The 23492-nt window shown below is 43.9% G+C and overlaps 1 protein-coding gene across 1 annotated transcript in view; it reads left to right on the forward strand.

Annotated features, from left to right (window-relative positions):
- The window catches only part of LOC144823910 (coagulation factor XI-like), a 73476-nt gene that overhangs the window by 25605 nt on the left and 24379 nt on the right, over positions 1-23492 (forward strand). The window contains exons 3-6 of the mRNA XM_078682817.1: positions 5032-5179; positions 11807-11916; positions 19484-19646; positions 21823-21932. Of these exons, the coding sequence (XP_078538943.1) occupies positions 5032-5179; positions 11807-11916; positions 19484-19646; positions 21823-21932 (531 nt within the window). The remainder of the gene's footprint in view (positions 1-5031; positions 5180-11806; positions 11917-19483; positions 19647-21822; positions 21933-23492) is intronic.

The following is a 23492-nucleotide window of genomic DNA, read 5'->3' on the forward strand; positions in this document are numbered from 1 at the left end:
ATAAAAAATAGTCTGACATAGTTTTGGTCCTTCTAAGGATTTCAAACTTAACTCCATACATATCATATGATCTATTAGAAATCAGAAACTATATGACAAGAAATTAAACACAAGAGAGGTGCGAGTTTAATGGAAAGACATTTTCTATTTAGTGAAGCATTATCAGGCCAAGAAGAAAAAAGGTCTAACATATCTTTAACATCCCACAAGGATTAGTAATTAGGTCTAGGGGGTCTCTTCAGTCGAATACTTTTCTGAACTCTACAAATGATAACATTCTTACCTACTGTTTTACCATTGACAAGGGAGTTTCCAGCAGAGATTGCTGATCTATTACAATTAATAGATCTATAAGAAAGGCCCATGTCAAATTGTTCGACAAGAAAGTTAACTATATTCACGATAGGAGCCCCCACGGGATCAAAGTTCCTCTCCAAGCAGCCAACAAAACCATTTTCTCCAAATGTTGTTGTATCTATAGTGTGTTCCTGGTGCCCGGGATTCTCCGAGGAGAGTGAGAGCTGATGAAAGGCCAGACAATTCGTTGGATTGCCTGACATTTTCCAAACAAGAAGGTTCGAATTCCCTGAAAGAATTAGGTAGTGATCTTCTCCGTCTGCATTTGAAACCAGACCAGCACTGGAGAAAGGCGTTCACTGCAAGAGCGCCTGGGTCCGGCATCCAACTGAAGTATTAAAGCAACTGGAAAGTCAATCTGCTGGCAAATAGGTCCACATCCAGAGGACCCCAAAAGTGAAACAGAACACCGAAAATATTCACATTGAGTTTCCAATCGTTGAAGTCTGAGCAGAATCTCGAGTTCCAATCCGCAGAAAAATTCGACTTTCCAGGGAGGTGTTCTGCCTTCATGGAAATCTTGTGTTCTAAACAAAACATCCAGAGCTTCTTGGCTAAATCGGAGAGGTCTGCTGATCTGCTCCCACCAAGGCAGTTGATATATGAGACTGTGGAGATGTTGTCCATCTTCAGGATGACAGATCTGCCCTGAAGTGAGTGTTTGAAGCGCATTAGGGCATATAAGCCTGCCGTAAGCTCTAAGAAATGTATATGATTGGAGGATTCCGCAAGAGACCATACACCACCCATATTGTGGTCGAGGAAGCGAGCACCCCAACCGTGAAGGCTCGCGTCTGATTCTAGGACCAATTCCGGGGCCGAGCCGAAGATTAATTTGCCATTCCAGGCATCCAAATTCTCCAGCCACCAAGAGAGTTCCGATCTGGCTTCTTGATCCAAGGTCACAAAATTTCTGTACCATAGACCAGACCTGAGGGCTTTTCGTTTTATTCTCTGAAGAGTAAGATAATTCAGGGGTCCCGAAAAGATAGCTTGAATGGAAGACGAAAGGAGGCCCAGAAGTCTGGCTAACTCATGCAGGGTTAGAGACTCTTGTTTTAGAACTGACCTGATCTCTTTGCAAATTTTGGCAATTTTCTTAGTGGGAAGAAGGAGAAGGCACCTCGAGGTATCTACGGTGAACCAGAGGAACTCCAAGGATTTGGAGGGGGTAAGGATAGATGTTTCCCGGTTTATAATGAAACTGAGACTTTCTATAAGATCCATGGCAGTATTGAGATCCTTGAGGAGTTGCAGGTGGAGTTGGGACATGATGAGGATGTCGTCCAGATAAATAATTAAGCAAATACCCCTTTCTCTCAAAAGAGAGACGATAGTCCTCATAATCTTGGTGAAACACCAAGGGGCAGAGGAAAGACCGAAGGGGAGAGCCTGAAATTGGAAAAGACGGTTGTTCCATATGAACTGAAGGAAGGGTTGGTGTTCTTGGGCCATTTGGATGGTAAAGTAAGCGTCCTTTAAATCCAGCTTGACCAACCAGTCTCCTTCCAGGAGGATGTCCCTCAGGAGGTGAATACCCTCCATTTTTAAGTGTATGTAAACTAGGTATTTGTTTACTTCCCGAAGGTTTATGACCGGTCTCCAAACCTTGTCCTTTTTTTTAACGAGGGAAAGAGTGCTGACAACCTCTTTAGAGATCATGGGACTTCTACAATAGCGCCCTTTTGAAGCATAGAGGCGATCTCCTCTTCGACCATCTTCTAATGGTCCTCCGAACGGGTCAAAGGTTTGGGGGACTGCGTTTGAAAAGGGAGATCTAGAAAATCTACTCTGAAACCCCGAACGGTCTCTAAAACTCAGGGGTCTTGAGTTAAAGATTCCCATATATGATAAATGTATTGGAGCCTGCCCCCTACCTTTGGGGGGAAGAAGAGGAAGGAAGAGGAGGACTTACTTGGAGGATTGGTGTTGTTGGGTGTTCCACTGGATCTGTACGCTCTGTTCCGTGAGCCTCTTCTTCTCTGAGGATAGAATTTATGGTTAGATGGGTAGAATCCTCTACCTGTTTGTCTGAAGGTTGAGAAGGGCCGTTGGTTGCCACAGCTGGAAGAACGGCCCCTTCTTCCAACCTGTCCAAAAAGGTTGGTATTAAAGATGCATTTCATATTGGTCTGGGCCTTGTCAAGAGCGGTAAAGATAGACATACTTTCCTATTGCTTTAATCATGTCTTCGCCAAAGATGAGGACCCTGGGGTTCTGAGAGGGCTCCTTTTCGGCCAAATCACACAACTTGGGGTTGATCTTGGTGACGATGGTTCTCCTCCTCTCAATGTTGAGACTGGAATTGGCGTTTCTGAGGAGGACGAGGGCCCTTTGACTCCAACCTCTAATGAGGTTAATGTCAAGAGGAGTGCAAGAGATATGAGACTCTTCTGCCAAGTCCAAAATCCTGGTGAGGGGGCCAAGGATGTCGAGGAGACGATCCTGGCAGCCCTTAAGTGCTCTCTCCAGACTTTTCCTTGGGTCTTTGCCCAGTTTAAATAGAAATTTAATCAAGTCAGGGTCAAGGTTTGGAGTCTGACAAACCTTGTCTTGTATGGAGGGTCCGGGGCACTCGGATTTGAGGGTGTTCCGAGTCTCTCTTACGAGTGAATTCCTGAGCCATCTTGTAATACATTGGGAAACATGTTCCTGAGGGAACCATTTAGAGCTATTGGGGTGGGAGATTTTGAGAGGGCAGAACATTTCTTCTCCCAAGGGGTTGAGGATAGCATTTTTAAAGGAGGTGGAGGAGTCGACCTCGAGTTGGTTGTTAAAATCAATCTCTATATCCAGGACAAATTCCTTGTAGGGGTTTTGGAAAGTTTCCTCTTCCTCGGAGTCAGTGTCTGTGTCGTTCTGAGCACTATTGTAGTTTGTGCCGCAAGGACACCCATCAAATTTGTGGCATCAGGGACACCCATCAAAGTTGTGCCGCGAGGGACACCAGTAACATTTGAGGCGCGAGGGCCTCCAATCAAGTTTGAGGTGCTAAGACCTCCTAAACCAGTTGAGATGCTAGGACCTCCCATAGTGCTTGCAGAAAGAGGCTCAGAATGTTTAGACTTTTTGGTCCTCTTGCACTGAGTAAGACATTGAGGATCACGAGAAGGCGGGTCATCAGAGAGATCGTCGTGATTGAGGGCAAGGGGTCTCTTTGAGGACATCACCTCTTTAAGGGTGTCCAGCATGCAAGACCTCATTACTCTTTTGACAAATATTTTAGAAGATTCATTACCCTGATTAGGGGAACTAGCAGTGACATCGTCAGAGTCAAGGTCAGAGTTTCCCTTGTTTGGGCAACTGTATAGGCTTATAATCTGACTTTCCCCTTGTTTGGGCAACTGTATAGGTTTGTAAACTGCTTTTCCCCTAATTTTCCATTTAATATATATATTTTTTAAGGATATATCTGTTTTATTTGCAGAGCGCAATCATAAAAAAGAGGGGCCAAAATGATCTCCGGCAGCAGCTGAGGAGAGCGATGTAACTAACACGATCGCTCGAGCCCAGCCGCTGCCGGAGAATTCAATTAAAGGAAAGACCATAGGCAAGCGGGGCACGCGGAGCCACCGTTGATGTGCATTCCTTTGTTGTGAAGACGCGCTCGCGAAGACGGGGTATAGAGATTAAAATAAAGTGATGCGCAAAGGATTAAGGAAACAAAGTCGCTTAAAGGCGGTAAAGCGGACAAACAGTGAAGAAGTGAGAGGGCGTTTCGCAAACGCGCGGCGCCCTTGAATGCAAGTGCGGGCCTGCCCGAGGAGAAAAAATTAACTTTGGTGAGGAAGGGGAGGGGAAGGGTGGGTAAAACTCAATAACCATAGATTGGAAATCGAGGGGTGCGGGAAGGATGGGGGGGAAACCCAGGGTGTAAACTTGAAGATTCAAGTTGGGAAAATAAAAGAGATAGGCAATACAGTGTTCAAGCCATAAATCGGAACAGTCTACAAGTCTATAAGACAAGAAAAGCTTAATATGATGAAAAGCCAGGCATAAAAAGGGAATTATAAACTGTGAGCAACTTATCTGCTTGCGAGCCGCATTTAAAAGAGGCAGTCTGTTTGCTCCTCATGCCTTTTATACCGTGTGTTCACTGCATTATAGAATTGTTTTTTTATGATGTAGTGCGGCTGCTTGTGACTGCATTCAAAAGATGAATGCATAATGAAGCCACTGGTCTTGTAATGAAATTATATCTCTGAGGCCCCCCACCCTTGTCAGGGTCCTAGCGGGCTCTGACTGAAGAGTTGTTACTTTGTTTTTCTTCAGCCCTGGGTCCATGCGGGGAGCTCCGAGCAGGCTACACACTGCAGCTGCTTCAGAGCTAGACGCACAGCTGTCTACAGATGAGCTGAGGGCACCCCCCCTCACATACTTAAGACTGGGCCCCCGCACCACAGGGGGCGGCAGGGGTGTTTGTTACACCCCTTGTAGCTAGATTGGACCATTCTGCACTGCTTTGTAATACTTTCTTTCAGTATGTTCCATATTGTCTGCTTTTAAGTATTCTGTGCTTTCAGAGGGTGAGTTAATATGTCGACTGAGGTTCTTTAAACTACAAAGGAAAATGTGCTATTGTCTGGTTATCCTGTTTATCCTAAACATCTATTGACACAATTTCATATAGGATCCTGTATTCTTTCATAATATAAATTTCTGTCTCTGTTTTAGATCCTACTCTCTTAGAGAATGTGGACTTTCCTGGAAGTGACATTGAGAGAATCTTGACCCCAGACGCGGAATGCTGCCAGATTTACTGCACTGCCCATTTTCGATGCACATTTTTCACCTTTATTTTAAGGCATCCCGACATTCCAAGGTAGCTGACGTTTTATAATGTGTATTTATGGGTATATTTGCTGTTGAACAAGAAAGATATATTACTGGCCTCTAACATGACAGCAGAACTGAAAACTTATGTAAGCAGGCCCTTAAGTGTAGGTGAGTATGGAAGTGCCAAAACCAAACTAATTCAGGATGCAGCTATTTGCACCCAATTTTCAGCAAGGTGCAGAAAGGCGGGGAATTACGGTTACAAATTATATTTGCACCTCCTTTGTGTGCATCCTATTTATCATGTACAGGGAGACATTAGTTGATGTCATCAACAAGTTGGATGTCTGTGTGGACCAGTACACCAAATAATTCTCAATGATACTTGCAGTTGTTGTGCACCACAGACCCTTTAGTTGTTAATGGGTGTTTTTAAGTGGGCTTTGTAAGAGGCAGGTAGCCAACGAGGGAATGGAGAAGATCTGTGTTCCATTCCTTCCCCAGTAAAATTAAATGATTTCAAGGCACTGCAGCTCCCCCCACCCCCCCCAAGAGAAGAGTTGACCCCTATCGATCACTGATACCCGTTGATAACTTTAGACACCCAAAGATATGGCAACGGATACATTCGGGTTTCAAGCAGCAGCATGGAAATTTGGGATCCGAAGTGCTGAAGACCCAGGTAGAGAGACCGCATCACACACAGCCAGTCTGATCAGGGCTCTGGTCTCCATGGCACTGCGGAAGGAGTGTGCGTCAGGGCAATGGACAGTCTGACACACAGAGGAGGCACCGGGTTAGGGTGTGCCTCTTCCTCCTTGCATAGCGGCCGGTTCTGACCAGAGGGACTTGTAAATAATGTGGAATAAACAGTACAAAATTAAGGAAAAGGTGTGCAGAGACAAGCCACCGTGCAGGAACTTGCCTACGAGCCCAGTGGCCTTGTCACTGTGGCTTTGCCAACAGGGTCTGTGGCCTCATGGTGCATACCTTGTAGGGGATGTGACCTTGCCTACTGCAGTTGAGCGCTGAAAGTTTTGCTCATGTAGGGGTTGTATGAAGGCCACCTCCAACCACCATAGAGATTAGAGTAATAGAGCGCAAAGGCCACATTGATTGCTAACCTGACTATACAGAAGTTTACCGTCTGTGCTGCACATTTGCAGTACTTGAGAACCCTTTTATCTAAGTTAGTGAGCTGTGTTATCATTCTACCAGTCTTGTCATGTTCCGCATTCGCTCTTGTTATGTATGCTCGGTACTCGTATGCCTGTAGTCAATCCTCTAACATAATGAACTTCTCCCTTTCTTCTCAGTCCTTCTTGAGATGCCTGTGTTCCCTCATTTAGTAGCTCTAACTATGTTAAGAGTTGCTCCTGGTGTGCAATCTCGGCATGTAGCTAGGCCCAAGTCCCCACCACCGCTGATATGCAGTGATCGCACGCTATTTAATTTAAATGCCTCCAATTCTGTTAGTAAAGAAGAACCCTCACCAATGTTCTCCCTAAAGTAATTACAGATCATGTCCCTCAGTGCAAATGTAGTGTTGAGTTCCGAGGTCGGAATGCTAGGTCTGGATATTTTCCGGGCAAGTGTCCATGATAGACGAGAACCAAAGAAGCAGAATATCTTGCAAAAATTCACTCTGACCATAACTCTCTATGTCAGTAGAATGTAAGAAAACATCTAGTCGTACCAATAGTTCATGCATACTCAAGTAAAAAGAATAAACTCTGCCCTCCGGCTATAAGATTCACCAGGTATCATCAAATCCCCAGTTGTTGATCCAGTCTCAAAACAATTTGTAATCTTATGGATCGGGGAGGGGATGTACGTAGTGTGGGATGTGGTCTAAAATTACATCAGCCACACAGTTGAGATCTCCTCTGAGTAATATAGGGTAATGGTGTATACAGATGAGGTGGGGCTCTGGAGAAAGATGGCTGGCCCACATTAGGAGCATAAATGTTTACTAGGGCTATGTCATTGCCATTTAACTTGACTGCAAATATCACATCTACCTTCTGGCAGTGCGTTTTTTGTAAAAAAGAGTGCTGGTGCTGAAAATGTTGTCAAGGAGGCCACAGCCCACATCTACCTTGGGTGTACCCAATTTTCAACTCCGGCATTGCCTCAGTCTCTATCCTGTAACCATGCTCTGCTGTCTGTTCCCTAAGTCATGCGTTTTACTTCTTTACCTACACCGACAGATGAGTGCAAAAACAAAATGCAAGTAATATTGAGCCCACCACCTGCAGGGTCAGGAATCGTAGCCCTGGACCTGTGAAAGAAGTGCCGGTGCTGAGCACTGGAAAGCACGTCTCAAATTAAGCACTGCCTTCTGGGTCAGTCATCTCTATCTGTGAGAAGAACAGGGTCCCGGAAAGCATCCACGCCGGCACCCCTCTAGTGAGTAATGAATACATAGGAGCAAAGATGTTCCCCCTCCAGCACTTCTGCAGCGCCAGGCTATCCTCTTTTGTTAGGCGAGTCTCCTAGAGGAAAGCAATTTGGACCCTCCATCCTTTAAGATATGACTGGTCCTTGTGCCTTTTGGAAGAGGAATTTCTTGGGAGCCACCCTATAGTGGTAGTAGTGCTAGCTATCGGGCTAGAGTCAGAATCTGAGCAAGTTGCATCCCAACATGCGGCCTACTCCATACCTCCCTCCAGTAGGATATGTGTGTGTAGGAATAAAGCAAACACCCAATTATATGATGAATGGAGAAACTTCAACAGTCCCCCCCCCACCCAATATGCCTCCCCGGGCAGTCGGGCCATTACACCCCATCCAAACAATAATAAACCATAGCATTAACGCTTCTCTAGTGAGATCTGATGGGACTGTCAATTGATATTAGGGAGGGGGAGTAAACCCTCTTAGTCCTGGGATCTAGACTTTGAGTCCTTCCCTACCCGTCCCCAGGACTCACACATAAACAAGCCATGCAGGAGGCTATTCAGTTGGTGTGTCACAGATATCGGGAGTGGTCTTTGCAGCAGATCTCCTGAGCGCAGCTTACTTCTCCCCAGCACACCAGCCGGGGATATTGTACTGTCAAATGTCATCCACCAAATTAGTTGTGATCTCAGGCAGATGGGCGCAGGAGCTAGTGATACTGTCCACACAAGACCCAGAGTCCTCGGCCGAAGAGACTGCACTTCCCTTGTCTCTCTCGCTGTGCCCCATCAGTACAGACGTTGCAAGAGCCAAGCCTCTGCCTGCCCAAGCCTGTTACACTGGGCCCTCAGCTTTCTTTCTCCTGGGCAATTTGAATCTCCACAGTATGGGGATACCTTTCCTATGGTCTGGACTGCATTGGGGAACCTGCTTGTGAAGCCATTCCTGTGCTGCAGTCTGGGTTTAAAAAAAAAAGACTTTTCATTCTGTTGTACGCTGAGGCTTGCAGGAACAAAGCATGTGGAATATCTAGATCTCGCAGCCTCTCTTTGATTTTTATAAAGGAAATCATAGGAAGCCCTGGCAGCTACTGTGATGTTCAGAAAAAATTTGACTTTTGTATTTTCCACTTGGAAGGGGTCTGCAATGCAAGCCTGTTGCAGTAGATAGTCTGTCACAGTAATGAAGAAGCCAGGCCACCATGGACCGAGGTAGCACGCCTGGCACTGGGGAAATCGGTACGCTACTCTGTATGTTCACTACAGCGCATACATTTTGAACAGGCCTTCCTGGGCTACCACCTCTTGTAGCAAATACTCAAGACAGGAAATCATTGAGTCACCTTTAATACATTTAGGAAGACCTACTGTTATATTATTACACTGGGCCCTGCCCTCTTGGTCTTCAATTCTCTCAATGTTCAGATCTGATCAGACATATTGTGCAATGTAGATGAATGACCAGGGCTAGGTTGGCAACAGGAGTCTCCACTGTGTGCATTTGGTCTGCTAATTTTCTGTGATCTCTGAGTAAACCGAGATCTGTCGCCACTGAATCAATCTTGGCCTCCAGCACCTCTCTGATAGAGTTATTAGCTTTGAGTAGCATCCAGTTTGACCCCAGTGGCGAAGTTACATCCACATCTGCTGCATGTATACGTAGGGGGCAAACTGGTGTCCCCTGTCGGGGGGGGGGGTCCCTGTGGAGGGGGTGTTCTTCCTTGGTCTTATTAGTGCACCCCATGAGCCTAGGAGTGATGATGCAATGGTACTAGATCATTGTGTAAGGACTATGATGTGTATATATGTGTGGGGTCAGGCTAGAGCCGGGGCAAGGCACAGAGAGGCAGGATATAGCCCCTGCGTATCGGGCTCAGCTTCTGTGCGCTACTCCTGTCTTGCGGAAGGAAAGTTTCTGATGAAGGGCAAAGGGGGGAAAGCATGGAGACGGAGGTGAATGGGGCTGTACTCCTGAAGAGCCACTGCTTTTGAGGTCTCCATGTGGTTACTAATGTTGGATAAGTCTCTCAGGGGTACTGAACACCGAGGGAGACCCCTCCATCTAGTAGTCAGTAATGCCTTGTCCATTTCCTCTCACAAATGGAATAACATGGTGCCTTGCCGCTCATTATCCCGGGTTGCTTGGGCTCTAGGTCCCACTCGGGCTATGCCCTTGGTGCCCTCTGTGCTGTGAAGCCCTCTGGGGTGGAAGGTGCACAGAATGAGGGTCTGAGTTCAGGTCCTCTCTGCAGGGCAACCTGGCCATGACAGTGATGTGCTATTACCCCCTGCAGTCCCCCATCTGGCCAGGTTTTATGATGTCATGGTGGCGTTCAAGGCACTCAGTGAGGTCTGAGTAAAGAAAGCACTGGGGCCTTCCTGAGAATTTGTCAGAGGCTAGCCATATTGGGTATTTTGCTTGAGATCACCTGGATGCATTCTCCATATTGTACACAGGGAATCTCCACTTTCCTGCTCAGGGGCCCACTACCTGTCCTTTTAATTCAGCTCCATGCCATTCACACCATCTTTCCGTTGTCCAGGCAGCCTGTGATACTTTCAGTATGGGGAATGAAACATCCCCCAACAGGACACTGGACAGAGGGCACACAACACTGACACCAGGTGCCGTCACCACACACTGGATGGCAATCTATCCTGTGGGTGGGTGGGGCATCCTCTGCTCCTTGGGACAATCGACCAGTCATAGGAAGGGAAGAGAGCAAGCGGCCTCTGCAGCCCCATGCCAAGAGGGTCAGACCGCATTCAAGGCTGCAGTCTAGTGATTCCCATTGGGTAACGGCAGTGGGCCTGCTTTGCAGCACAGCGGCAGCTTCCTTATGGTGCTATCTTGAAAGAACATGGTCAGTTGCATGCCATGGTCCCAGGGCGGCAATCTCAAGCAGTGCCTCCACTCCCGAGCAGTCTACCGCCTCCCTTTTGGTCTTAGAGACACTGGGTCAAGCAAAGAGAGCTTCAAAAGTGGGGTTTACCGCATGACGGGTAGCTCTGCCCCTCCCCCCCATTCCCAGGATCAGAACTTATCGCTGTAAACATGGCTGTAGAGGGGGTTACTTGAACAAACTAAGACTCCTTCTGACTGACGGTCACCAGGGTTTAATAGAAACTAGCATTACATAGTTTCACAGCTCTAATATGTAGCTAGATGAGCAGTAGGAGATAAATCACCGGTGACCGTGTACCTCGGCTCAATTGTGGTCCAAGTCTCTGTTGGACCCTGCAGGTGCCTGAAGCTTCATTTCCGCAGGCAACGGCACATGCCTGTTGTGCTAGTTATCTGAAAAGGATGGGTGTGCTCCTGATCCTCTTCGGTGGTAGCCCAGATTTATAGAGGCGTGCAAGAATATCAATGTGTCTTGGAGCTGGGACCACCACAAAGGGTGACGTGTATGAATCACACGGGCTCCACACATTTGATGATATTAAGTCCAACTCTATATCTATTGCACAGTTCTTGGCATAAATACTCCTCATCAAATCAAATGTCATAAGAATGAATTTGGTCAGATGTATTTGCCTGTACTGATGATTAGAAATAATTTTTCTTGCAGGTTCTCTCAGTGTGTTATTAATTTGTGTGATTTTTAATTGCTAAATAGTGTTTTTTATCTTTTTGAATTGTCCTTTGGAAATTAATGCTTTATGTATGATCATATGTTCAATTAGATTTTAATAAAATATTTGTATTTTTCCTACACTTGGCCTTTGATGGTGGTGGTGTTATGTTCTGGTGATATGGTTTTATGTATGAATTTATATGTTGAAGTGAATTAAGGTATCCAAGGGGGATTTCTTTCTGACTGAGGTGTTCTAAACATACAACAATTACACAGAGACCCACTTTGTCACATGAAAACCCTAACACACCATTTAAACAACTGCCACATATACACCTTAACACCTCACCCAGACACATGAATGACCACTTATGCACAGAGTACTCCATGATGAAATACAAACGACACCCAAATTCACTTCCTGCACTCGTTCATAGAGATACTTACGCAGCTCACATAGGCAAACACCGTTGGATAGAATTTATCTTCACACTATAGTTAGACAGTTGAAAACTATATATCATGCAATTTGATTTGTTTTTTAATGTTTGTACTGCCAATATGATTGAGTTTAAGAATTTCAGGGGTTGTGGCATAGTAAACATAAATTGACTGTCAAGTGCACATATTAACAAAGTGCTTGATTTTAGGGCTACAATTGCATCAATTTTTCATTTTTCATTTCTTTCTTTGCAGCTATACCTGTTTACTGAAATTCACGAACAATGGTCTTCCATTAAGGAGAGCCACTTTGGCAAATGTTGTGTCTGGGTTTCGTTTATCCGCAGTTGACCCAAACAAACATAGTACGTATTGTATAAATGAACGCTTCTTCTTGGAATCATCTGTCCAATCTGTTTTATTTGAATATTAGATGAACGATGCACATCTGAGAAGCGTGTGCATAGTAACACCTTCAGTGCAATCAATGCTCATCGGTATGAGGTTATAGTCGGAAAACTGTTTGTACAATTTTTATATATCTGATAACTTTGTTGTTTTTCGTGTATAGCTAACATATTTTTTAAACATGTGATCAAAGATAGATGTTTAACAATACTTTATATTCAGTTGTTTCATTCTTTTTCTTATTTGCGTTTCAGTATACATATTACTATTTGCATCAATATGTTAAAAAACTGAAACTTATAGACTGAGTTATATTCCTTAATTCTTGGTTCTTTATTTTATTCTTCATTTTTGATGATTCGAACATACCTTGCAAAGCAACACAAATTTGTCGATCAGTCTTAAGCACAATAATTGGCCTTAATTTTCGGAGTAAGTGGGGTCAGTAATTTTTTACATTTGGTTAACTTTCAAAGTGTAAGTTTCACCTCCATATGTCAGAGAGATCCACAATTTCTTTATTGTTTTTACAACACCAAAGGCACAATTGTTGTCCAACCTTCTCAACACAGAAGCTTGGAGTTCATTCGTGTTGGCCTTAGACAACCCTTTGTGAAAAATTGGGTTGTTGATTGGCTAGGTTGGGAATCCTGGTCAAGCAACATCCACAATCCCTTGCAGGGTAAACCACAAAAAATCCCTACATTGACATGTTCCTAATCCTGGATAGCTTTGCACAAAAAGCAGTCCATCTTATTGTAGAGGAAATATGTAAAGTATTTATGTGGCACACACACAGTAATAAAGCGAAAACCCAACAAACAATTTAGAAAAACAATTTAAATTAAGTATTCGAGTCCAAAATGACAAATCCTATCAGTAGGACAAACTTTACCAATTTTGTATGATGTAAGTGCAATCTAAAGCCTAAAACATCAAAGAGCCGACAACAGATATCTAGTCATGCAAGTCCTGGTCAAAATCTAAAGGTCAGGCCAACTGCGATGGAGTGCGGTTTGAATACAAGAAGTAGGTTGTGCGCAGTCAGCGCCCACCTTCGGACTTTGGAAAGGGAAGTGTCTGAGAAGGTTAAAATTCAGCAAGGCTGCAGGAGTGCCCAGAAAGGGGGGGTCTTTGTCAGATGGCCATAGAGTGAAGTCGCAGAGAATTTTACCTTTAGATTTAGCTGTCAAAATGGAAGTTGAAAATCTCCAGCAGGATGAAGCAGGAGGCTGTGGCTGAAGACAGTTTGTTCCACAAGGTCGATTCCCCCTTTGGGGAAGGACCCACTGAAAAGGATTTGCTGCTGCAGACAAAGTAGTGGGAGAAGCAGCAAAGTCTATCTGACCGGCAATGCATGTAGGGCGGATGGGCGACCAGGTTGGTCCCGGTCTCCTCATGTTTCTCATAGAACATTTTGGCCACATTTTGTCTGTTCTCCATTTTGGAAAATGCCCTTTTGGCACATTTAGCACCACAACCAAGGGTTCATGAGTGAAGGGAGACCTCTTGGGAGTTCAGGACTCATTCAGGCAGGTCCATGTGCGGGTAAGATGGTGGGAACCAGTTATGTCCCTGTGGCTCTGAACAGGAGGTCAGCAAAGTAGCCCTTGGAGGCACTTCTGGCAATCCTGAATGAAGATGCAGGGCTGGCCTCTGAGGGTTCCAAGCAGGCTCCAAGCAACGGCAGTCTGGCAGAGTGCACAGCAGGCCACAGAAGCAGGCAGTCCTCTGAGCCCCTCCGCAGGTCGAGTAGTTTATGCCCTGGTGCCCTGCTTCTAGAAGGCAGGAGAAGCTTCTGGAAAGGTTCTTTGAAGGGCATGGAATTTCCTGGCTCCACTACCCTGGCTCCAAGCTAGTTGCAGTGACAATACAGGGTTGTTCAGCTTATTATGAGGAGATAGGACACAGTCTATTCAAGTGCAAGTGGGCTGTGCTCGGCTCTGCACCCCCCTCCAATCCTGTCAGTGATGGCTCATTGATTCTCAGTTAATACCACTATTGTGACTGGATGTGAGGAATTCACAAAGTCTGTCATCTACACCTTATCATGTGACTCAAGACAGGCTGCAGACACAAAGGTCTAAGTGCAGGAAAATGTCAACTTTCTAAAAGTGGCATTTTTCAAAATAATAATGAGATCCGACTTTACTATTAAAGAGGGTTTATCATTTCAATTCCATATGTACCCAACATTACATATCTACCTCTCAATTAAGAATTACAGCTTACTAAATGTAATAAGGAATCCCCTATATTATCTTATGGGAGGGGTAAGCCACAAAGTAGTGAAAAACGAATTTGGAAGATTTACACTACCTGGAAATGTAAACTTTAAAAGTACATGTCTAACCTTTTAGCTACACAGCACCTTACCATATGTGAGACCTGGGCTTACCTTAGGACTGACGTATGTAATAAAAGGCGACTTTAAGACTTGGCACGGGGGTTAAAAATGTTACGTCAACATGGCAGTGTGGTACTGCATTTAGGCTGCAATGGCGGCAGGTGAGAACTGTTTAAAGGGATATTTAAGTGGGTGGCACAATAAGTTCGGCATGCCCAATGGTAGTATTTAACCCCTTCGGGGCGGATGACGAGCTCAGCTCGTAATGGGCGTAACCTGCGCTACGCGGATGACGAGCTGAGCTCGTCACGTAACGCGGGTTTTTTTAAATCGCAGCGGGAAAACCGCTAGCGCGCATGCGGTTAATATAGCCTTATAGCACTCTGTAGTGGGCTATACCGCTATACATTCTGCCACTAGAGGGCAGAATGTTCCAACAAATAAAGCAAAGGCCTCTCGGTGTTCGAGAAGTTTAAATTCCCTTGGGCTACGGGATACCGGATTAATCTCACCAAGTCCCATGCCCTTAACCATACCCTATCGACTGAGGAGGTCCAGGGCCTGAGGGCCCTGATTCCCATACAATGGACCGACAAATCGATTAGGTACCTGGGGCTAGATCTTACTCTTATGCTTTCGACATGGACTTCGACCAACTGGCCCAGATATAGACATGCTATCCAGGAGGAATTACATAGATGGAAGGGTCTTGTTCGCATTAATACCACCGAAATGTCTTTGCTTCCCAAAATCCTATATCTTTCAGTTCCTTCCTACTGCTATACCACGGCCTGATATCCTGGCTCTGCAACAAGATTTCACTAAATTTATATGGGGGAACTCCCAACCACGCTTCTCTAACAGGATTTCATTGCTGCAGTTGGACCGGGGAGGACTGGCGTGCCCTAATCTTTTAGAATACTATTGGGCTTGCCATCTATATATCGGAATGGGTGGTTTGCGAGAGCGAAAAACACTGGCTCCATTTAGACCATCCCTAAGGTACTTGGTCTGGCTTTCACGCAGGGCTCGCCCTCGCAGTGCATACATAGCTACCCCACAAAGACAGTCCTAGAGATCTGGGACAAGCTAGCAATACCCCGAGGTCTGAATACCTTACCCTCTCCCAACACGCCTAGAGACGATAATCCTGTGTTTCCTCCTGCCATGCAGCCACAGGCAGTCCTTGCATGGACTGATGGTGAATGTCGAGTCATTGAGGACCTTTTTCAGGGCAGCAATTTCCTTGCATTTGATCAATGCAAACAGGCTTTTCATCTAACGGACAGGGCACAGCTACAATACTATCAGCTGCATCATTGGCTTTACTCTCAGACTTTCCTCCAAGGGGCCACTAAACAGCTCACTGCTTTTGAATCCCTGAAACGCGAATTCGAGGGCTCAAAGGGTTTGATTTCTCATACATATTCCGTCTTGCAGCGTTCCCAGAACCCCATACTTCATGGCTATCAGACACCGTGGGCTTCTGATCTGGCAGAGGACATACCGCCTGAGGGTTGGGACCGACTATGGCGGGATATCCCAAAGGTATATGAGTACGCTGCAGCGGGAGTCAGCGTATAAGCTGATGACAAGATGGTATTGCACTACGACCCACTTACATCAAATGTTTCCAAGTTTTACCCGACCTGTTGGAGGTGTCAGGGTGACAGTGGGGACTTTATCCACATATGGTGGTCATGCCCGAACCTCACAATGTTCTGGAAGGAGGTCATCAGTCACATCAAGGAGGTAGTGAGGTGTCCTATCCCCTCTACGCCATTAGTTACCCTGCTTGGCATTAAGCCTTTAACACTGAATGCGATGACACACATGGACCGGTGCTTGAGTTTAAATTTGCTGGGGGCGGCTAGGTAGTCCATTGCTTTATATTGGAAGAAGCCACACCCTCCCCCCATTGTCACTTGGTTACTCTATTTGTGGAACTTTCAAGCCCTTGAATTACTTACTGCCCACATTAACCACACAGATGCCAAATTCACTCGTATTTGGCACTATTTTACTACGACAAGACACTCCAGACTGGTCCCAGCCCGCCTACGTGCTTTACAGTTGTTTGAAGACTCCCTTGAACCATACGCTAGGGGCCGGAAACCGGACTCACCGGAGGGAACCCTTCCCCCCCCCCAATAACTTTGATACTCCCATGGAAGTTGAACCCATTCAGCGCACCCCCTCCTTACTCCTTTTTTGTTGTCTCTTTTTCTTTTCTTCTCTAAGTTATATATATATACCACATTGCTGAAAATTCCCTGCCGCCTTTATAGTCTAAAAGGCCCCGCGTCCAGAGACCTATACGTTTATATTGAATTGTCCCACATGGCCAGATACTAATGTTTTCACCGATCTCTCAACAAGTGGACTCTTTTATATTGACTACAATGGATGTATGACGTTACAACGCATACTTTTACAATGCCTACCTTTACATCGCAAGTTTTACAACGCATGCCTTTACAACGCATAGTGCTTTTGGGCGCTGGATAGTGAATAGTTTAATTTACTATTCCAACTCCAGTCCCCGTGGATAGTAGGGCAGGTGTTGGATAGTACATTAAACCTATTCCCTATCCTAGAGCGCCCCCAGCGCAATGCGTTGTAAAAGTTGCGTCGTAAAGACACTGCGTGGTAAAAGTTGCTTTGTAAAGGATGTTTACCGACTACAATACCCTGGGCCTCTTTATAATGTTTTTAATTCCTGGCCAACATGTGCATTCTCCTAAGATAACTGGGGATAGGGGGGATAATACGATCTCTCCCATTCCACACTGATGCAGCTCTATGGGACTATTTCAGTGAAATATGTGAAGGGATTGATCTCATTTTATAGGCTTCTTGTCACAATGTCCTATTATGTAAAGTGGATAATAGCCTTGCTTGGTGATTCTCTTTGTAGAAGACATGGGTCCTCAGTTTATTTGATCTTCCTTGTCTGTTATATTAGTAGTAAACAGAATTTGAAAATAAATAAATTTCCCCAGGCTCCGAGAGGCCTTTGAAAACAACATTGGAATGTTGCTTTGCGGGCCTTTAACGCCCCGTAAAAGCATGGAGCACTCCGTTGTCTTCAGTGAAGCACCCAACATTCCAATGTTCTATTTTAGAGGATATCACTCCACAAGGCCTTACAAGTAAATTAAACATGACAAACTGGTATATGTCAATCAAACCATGTTGAGGGGAGTGAGCACAAGCACTTAAGCACTTATATAGCAGTGGCAGAGGGCACAGAGCCCTAAGGCCAACACAAGCAAAAATCCAGAAAAATTGGAGGCAAGCAAGCAAAAAGTTTAGGAGAAGACCACATTAAAGCTGACAGGTCTAACACCCTTTCACAGAGGGACCTTCAGGCAGTACCGATATGTGTGCCTTAGGAACCCATAAAAATACATTTATATATAAATGTCTGCAGAAACTATATGTAAATGTAAACATTATTCATTGTTGGCTAGATCCCCATTTTTCTTCTGACAGACTTGCAACTGGAAAGGTCATTAGTAGCAAACAAATACTTTATGCAGTATTCTGTAGAAACATGATGAATGATTTCGCATACGTTTAATAACTACTTTATAGTGTATAAGCTCATTCTTACTCTACATACACTTAGTTCTGAACTTCGATTACGTTTAGAGGAGTGAACGAAGAAAGGTATTTAGACAGAATATCAGAAACAGAAATATCATGGACCAAAAGATCATGTCAAGAATATAGAGTATGCCAATATTGTGAAGGCAAGTCTCTACAGCTCAACAAAGTTGTATTATATATTATATATAACTCCACAGATATGCCCCAGGACGATAAATTTATCTTCAAGGTACATGGATTTCGGGTTAAGGACAGTCAATCTATACATAAGTATTTGCCCGTACCTTCTGTATATTTTGGTACTTGATATTTTTGACAAGTTAAGTCCACATGATATTTCTGTTTCTGATAGTCTGTCAACGATCCCATAGGGATGCATTCAGAATAGAGTCACATTCACTAAACCATACGTTTGTGGGTGTTCACAAGCAAGTGTAATGTATTTCCTTTGCGTATCTTGAAATCCAGTAGATCCAATCACATATGCCATAGGGATTGTAGAAAAGAGTTCTTAATAGCGTTTGAAATAAACAAATTTGTGTATGGATCTGAAACTCTTTATTGAAGGAAGTGAAATTCCACAAATGCCCTAACCTACGTCATGCATGATATTCACATTGCATACAATGTGCCTACATAGAATAAATAAAGTCACTATTTTTGGTGAATAACAAGCACTTACACAGCTTTGTTTGTTGCATTTTTGAGTTGGAAATGGGAAATGTTGTTACCAGGTTGAATAACATGTTGACGATTACTGGGTTGGAAATGGTTCTGTAGATCTTAAAAATCTTTCTGGATTGTAGAGAAAGTATAATTTTCCTTAAATGGTAAAGTAGTTCTGTTTCCTTAGACCAATGATGAGCTGAGTGTGGAGTGTAATACTTCAGGGTAGCCATATTGGATCATAAGAACCTGCCAAAGGATGCAGGACCAGGGCTGCTTCAATTTTTTTATGACGTCTGCTTCATACAAGTCAAGTTTTATGTTGCAGAGATATCATTGATGGTACCGTGCTGTCTGGTACTCCTATCATTGTCTATGGGTCAAAGGATGTATTTGGTCACTTGCGTTACCATGGCATTGCTTGCTTTGAGAGAGTCAGGTTATTTTATTGGGTATACCTTGGTTAAGGAACTGACTACAAGAATCCATAATAAATAGAAAATATTCTATGTGCCAGTTCCGGGAAACATCACTTACAACGCAACTTTTACCACGCAATGCTTTTACATCGCAGCTTTTACAACGCATATCATTACAACGCATTGCGCTGGGGGGCGCTCTAGGATAGGGAATAGGTTAATTTACTATCCAATAACCTTCCCTAGTGTCCACGGGGACTGGAGTTGGAATAGTAAATTAAACTATTCACTATCCAGCACCCCAAAGCGCTATGCGTTGTAATGGTATGCGTTGTAAAAACCGCGATGTAAAAGCATGCGTGGTAAAAGCATGCGTTGTAATGTCGTACATCCGCCAGTTCCAGTGTAATCCACTTTTTAAGTAATATTAAACATTAGGTGACCTCTTTGTATGATATACTTTGTTCTGCTTACTTTAAGGTTGTTTCACGAAAACCTACCAAGATGTTGACTTCTTTGGCAGCGATATTAGGGCTGTCATCCAAGAAAACCCCACTGAGTGCCAAGATTCATGCACCAACTCCCCTGACTGTCAGTTCTTCACCTATGTTACAGAGCAGTATAATCCAGCTCCCGAACTGCGGTAGGTACACGGTGGCATGGTATTATTGTGGAACAATATGTTTTGTAGAACAATTTGACAGGCTATAATTCAGTCTAACATCTGTTCACATATGAACTTCAGAAGATTTGTCACAGGTACAGCGGTACCAAATAGAGAAAGGGGCTCCACAATACCAAAACCATATATACAATCACAAATGTATACCCATGAACATTTGGAGAGCTTTTTTTAGCCCATCAGGAATCCTCAACCTATAGAGAGAAACAGCTCTTATTGACAGGGCATTCTAATACATGTTGTCTGTAGATCGCTGGTGTAGATTGGGGTTTTCTTTTCAAACAAATATACCTGCTTTTATTGATTCCAGCAAATGGATGTCTCTGGTTGTAGAATTCTGAACTCTAAATTCTGTTATGCTAACAAGCCATAGTTAGGGTCCCGTACATATCCGATCCACCAAGCATTACAGTGGATCTGTGCTGGGGAGAGAGACAACTTTTTGGGCTACAGGTTTTTCCTGTTTGTGACAGACAGAATAAAGACATTACATCACCCACTCGAAATAGGATTTGCAATGTAATGCCTTCCACTGACAGCCCAACGGATGCTTTGTCGACTGAAAACCACAGGTCTGGCTGCTGCAAAGTGAGGCAGGTGAACCCAGGGCTTGCAGGACCAGGTATTTTGTCATGTTTACCATGGAGTTCCATGTAGAACAAACTTTAAATTAGGCCCTAAATCAACAAAGATAGATCATCAATTGTTCATGAGAATTTTATAATCTTGTAGATGAAGGCTATTTCATAATGTTCTATTTCATCATAAACATCTTGTATAATAAAATATGAGCCATGCAAACAAAAAGGATTAAAACATGGAATGATGCTTAACCATCATTATATAACACATAATTTTAGATATGATTGAGCAAATGCTAAGAGACTGCTGCATATTCAAGTCCTACACTTAGATGATCTTCCAGTCACTTAGTGTGAACTAACTCTTAATCTATGATGGGAAATTTTTGCATTTATTGTATCATAATACATTTATGTACAGACGTTTTATGTATTAGGCATCAATAGCATTTTGGCTCATGTACGTAGATCAATAGGAAGCCTTCTTCAGGATAAAAGGTAAAGGACGGGTATTTATAATTTGTTCTCTTATTATTACAAGTTGAGACAAAACATATAAAAGCGTATGATAATGGGCACACATTCTTGATAGAATTCAAATCAAACGATCCCTGAGCAAAATCAACATCTAATTTGAGCAGTAATGACAATGGTCATTGGGAGTCTTGTGCAGTTAGTTTGTTTGGAAACAAACTACCCAAGACTACTGCCAAATTTATCTGAGCTAAAAATAAAGCTTGGGAAATTTGTAAATGTTTGCATTATGCAATGTTGTGAAATTGTTTCTTTATGGGAGACTGAATTGATTAGAAAATGTCTCACCAAGTGAAATTTTTAGCTCACACTATTGTCCTGACATTCTATCATGTCTTCTTTCATCGAGTTATGTCCTCATTTGAAAATGTCATGCATGTAACCAGCCAAATGAAATTTTGCTCCATTTGTGTAATTTCCACAAAAATGTAGCAATTCTATTAAGTTGTATGATTTTGCACACACCCCGCCGATCCTAAGTCACATAAGCAGTGGATTTTGTTTGAGTCTTTTCTAAAGATGTACCAAATCAGAATCGCAAAGCCAAGGCAGTTGCCCATGGTCATTCCACCTACTTCAGGATCCTACCACTCCTCTATGCCCATATGAGCTGCTTCTCTGGTGACGAAGGGCCCTTAGTGATAAACACTGCTACTCTGATACCTTCTCTGTGTCCCTCCCTCTGTAGGAGTTTCAGTTGCAAAAGGATGAAGAGCGGGCATGGAGTTAATGGCTGTGAGGGAGGCTTGGGTCATTGAGCTTAGCAAAGATAGCTTTTCCTGGAGAAAGGTCATTTGTTTTTATTAAAGCGAGAGCAGTGTTTCATGCTTATGATATGCATTGCAGTATAGTACAGCCTACTAAGAAGGACACATATTTAATTAAAAACCTCTGTAGTATCAGCAAGGCTGTGTATATAATGAGAGTTCTGGAATCAATATCATTATGTATATTTATGAAAAAGCTCTGTGATATCAATAAAGCAGTAACTTTAATGAGGATACTCTGCCTTTCAATTCCAGTAAGCTTTGCTTCCAGAAATTCGCTACAAAGCTGCCATCTCCACCAGTCATTAATATCCTTGGCAATGTTGTGTCTGGGTTCAGCCCAAGGAACTGCGATGACAGCACTTGTAAGTATTGGACAATAGTCGGGTTGCTTCTATGAAATGAGTGTGTAGAAATCAATGCAAGAAATATTCCTGGGTTAGCCAGTGTGATGTTTATGGTCACACAGTACATTTGCTTCATGGTATGAATTGAATTTCTTTTTCTCATCCTCTGCCACATCATGTTTGAAACTGCAAGATGCACTAAACAGTAAATTCAGACATTTAAAGCTCTATCTGATATCCCATCTCATCCTAATGACAAATCAGTCCTCTCTTGATGGCTCCATTGCATACTTCCCCAACCCCACAGTCACAAGACGCGACTCAAAACGTTCTTCTCTTTTCGGACCAGACGGTCCACCAATCACGCCTGTGCTCTTGTTTTCTGGCCGACAGATCCCAAAGACCCCCTGCCTGCCCATGGACAATGTTGACTTCAACTCCAGCTAAAGGGTCATTAAAAACGTTGAAAGCAATGTGTAATTCCACTGCCAGGCTCAGTTGGAAGTGAGGTGAGCACTGGCCATGGATGCAGTTCGATTTATGGCTATCCTACTTGACCCCCTAGCAAGGCCAGTCGCACAACCACAGCAATTGTGACTCATTTCATGTGCACACAAACACTCTTCATCAATTACTTTATTGACCTCACTTTAGAACCCACTTCTGTGCTATTTTACAGTCTCTCTGGTTCCTGGCTGCAAAATCTCCCTCTTAAGCAATAGCAGTGGAGGTCTCGCAGTACAGGATAACAGGGTGCGGTGACCATAGAAAAGAGTGGTTTCTTTGGTGGATGCTGGCAGGAACAAGAGGTTGAGGAAGGAGGATGGATGACCATTTGGTTGGGTTTTAAAGTTTGTTGTCTGGGAAGGACAAATAGTGACCAAAAAGCAGCTACAGTGAGGCAGATGGAAAGAGTACTGTAAGAAATAAGGTAGGTGTATGTACTGTGGGTATCATGGAACAGACATGATTTGCGCCTGTAGTAGTAGGCCACCTACAGATTCATGGGTGGTGGAAAAAACTCAAATAGGATGACCTGGATGAGATCTGTCTTGGCTTGGAGGCATCTCCCGTAGGAGATTTAAGAATTACATTAATGACTTCAAATATAGACTAATAGTACCATATTTATTCATCTACCTGATCTCTCTGCTTTCAACCACCACTTGCTTTTTAAACACCTTCCTGTCTGCCCCCACTGTCTTACCCCCTGTATCTACCATTACTGTTTCTACATCTGCCTAACCCGCTGACCCTTTTCTAAAACTCCTCTTTGTTTCTGTGCATGCTTTCACAGTCTTATTTGCCCTCAGTTGTGCTGTTGACTCAAAGTCTTTCCCTCTGCTTGCTCTTTCATTATCTCCCCTCTCTACAGCTCCCGCTGTCTCTGCCATCACTCCGTTCCTCTGCTTGCTAGCACTACTCATGCTGATTTGATTTTCTGGTCTTCCTCTGCCATCTCTTCATCATGTCTTGCACTGCTTGCCCTCTTGTCTTCATCCTGTGCTGCCATCAGCCGTCTCACATGCCTGCCTCTGCTGTGCTTCTTTCCTCCTTCTGCCTTCATTTATATATCCT

This window comes from Lissotriton helveticus, chromosome 1_1 (assembly GCF_964261635.1).
Source record: "Lissotriton helveticus chromosome 1_1, aLisHel1.1, whole genome shotgun sequence".
In the NCBI taxonomy this organism is placed as follows: domain Eukaryota; kingdom Metazoa; phylum Chordata; class Amphibia; order Caudata; family Salamandridae; genus Lissotriton; species Lissotriton helveticus.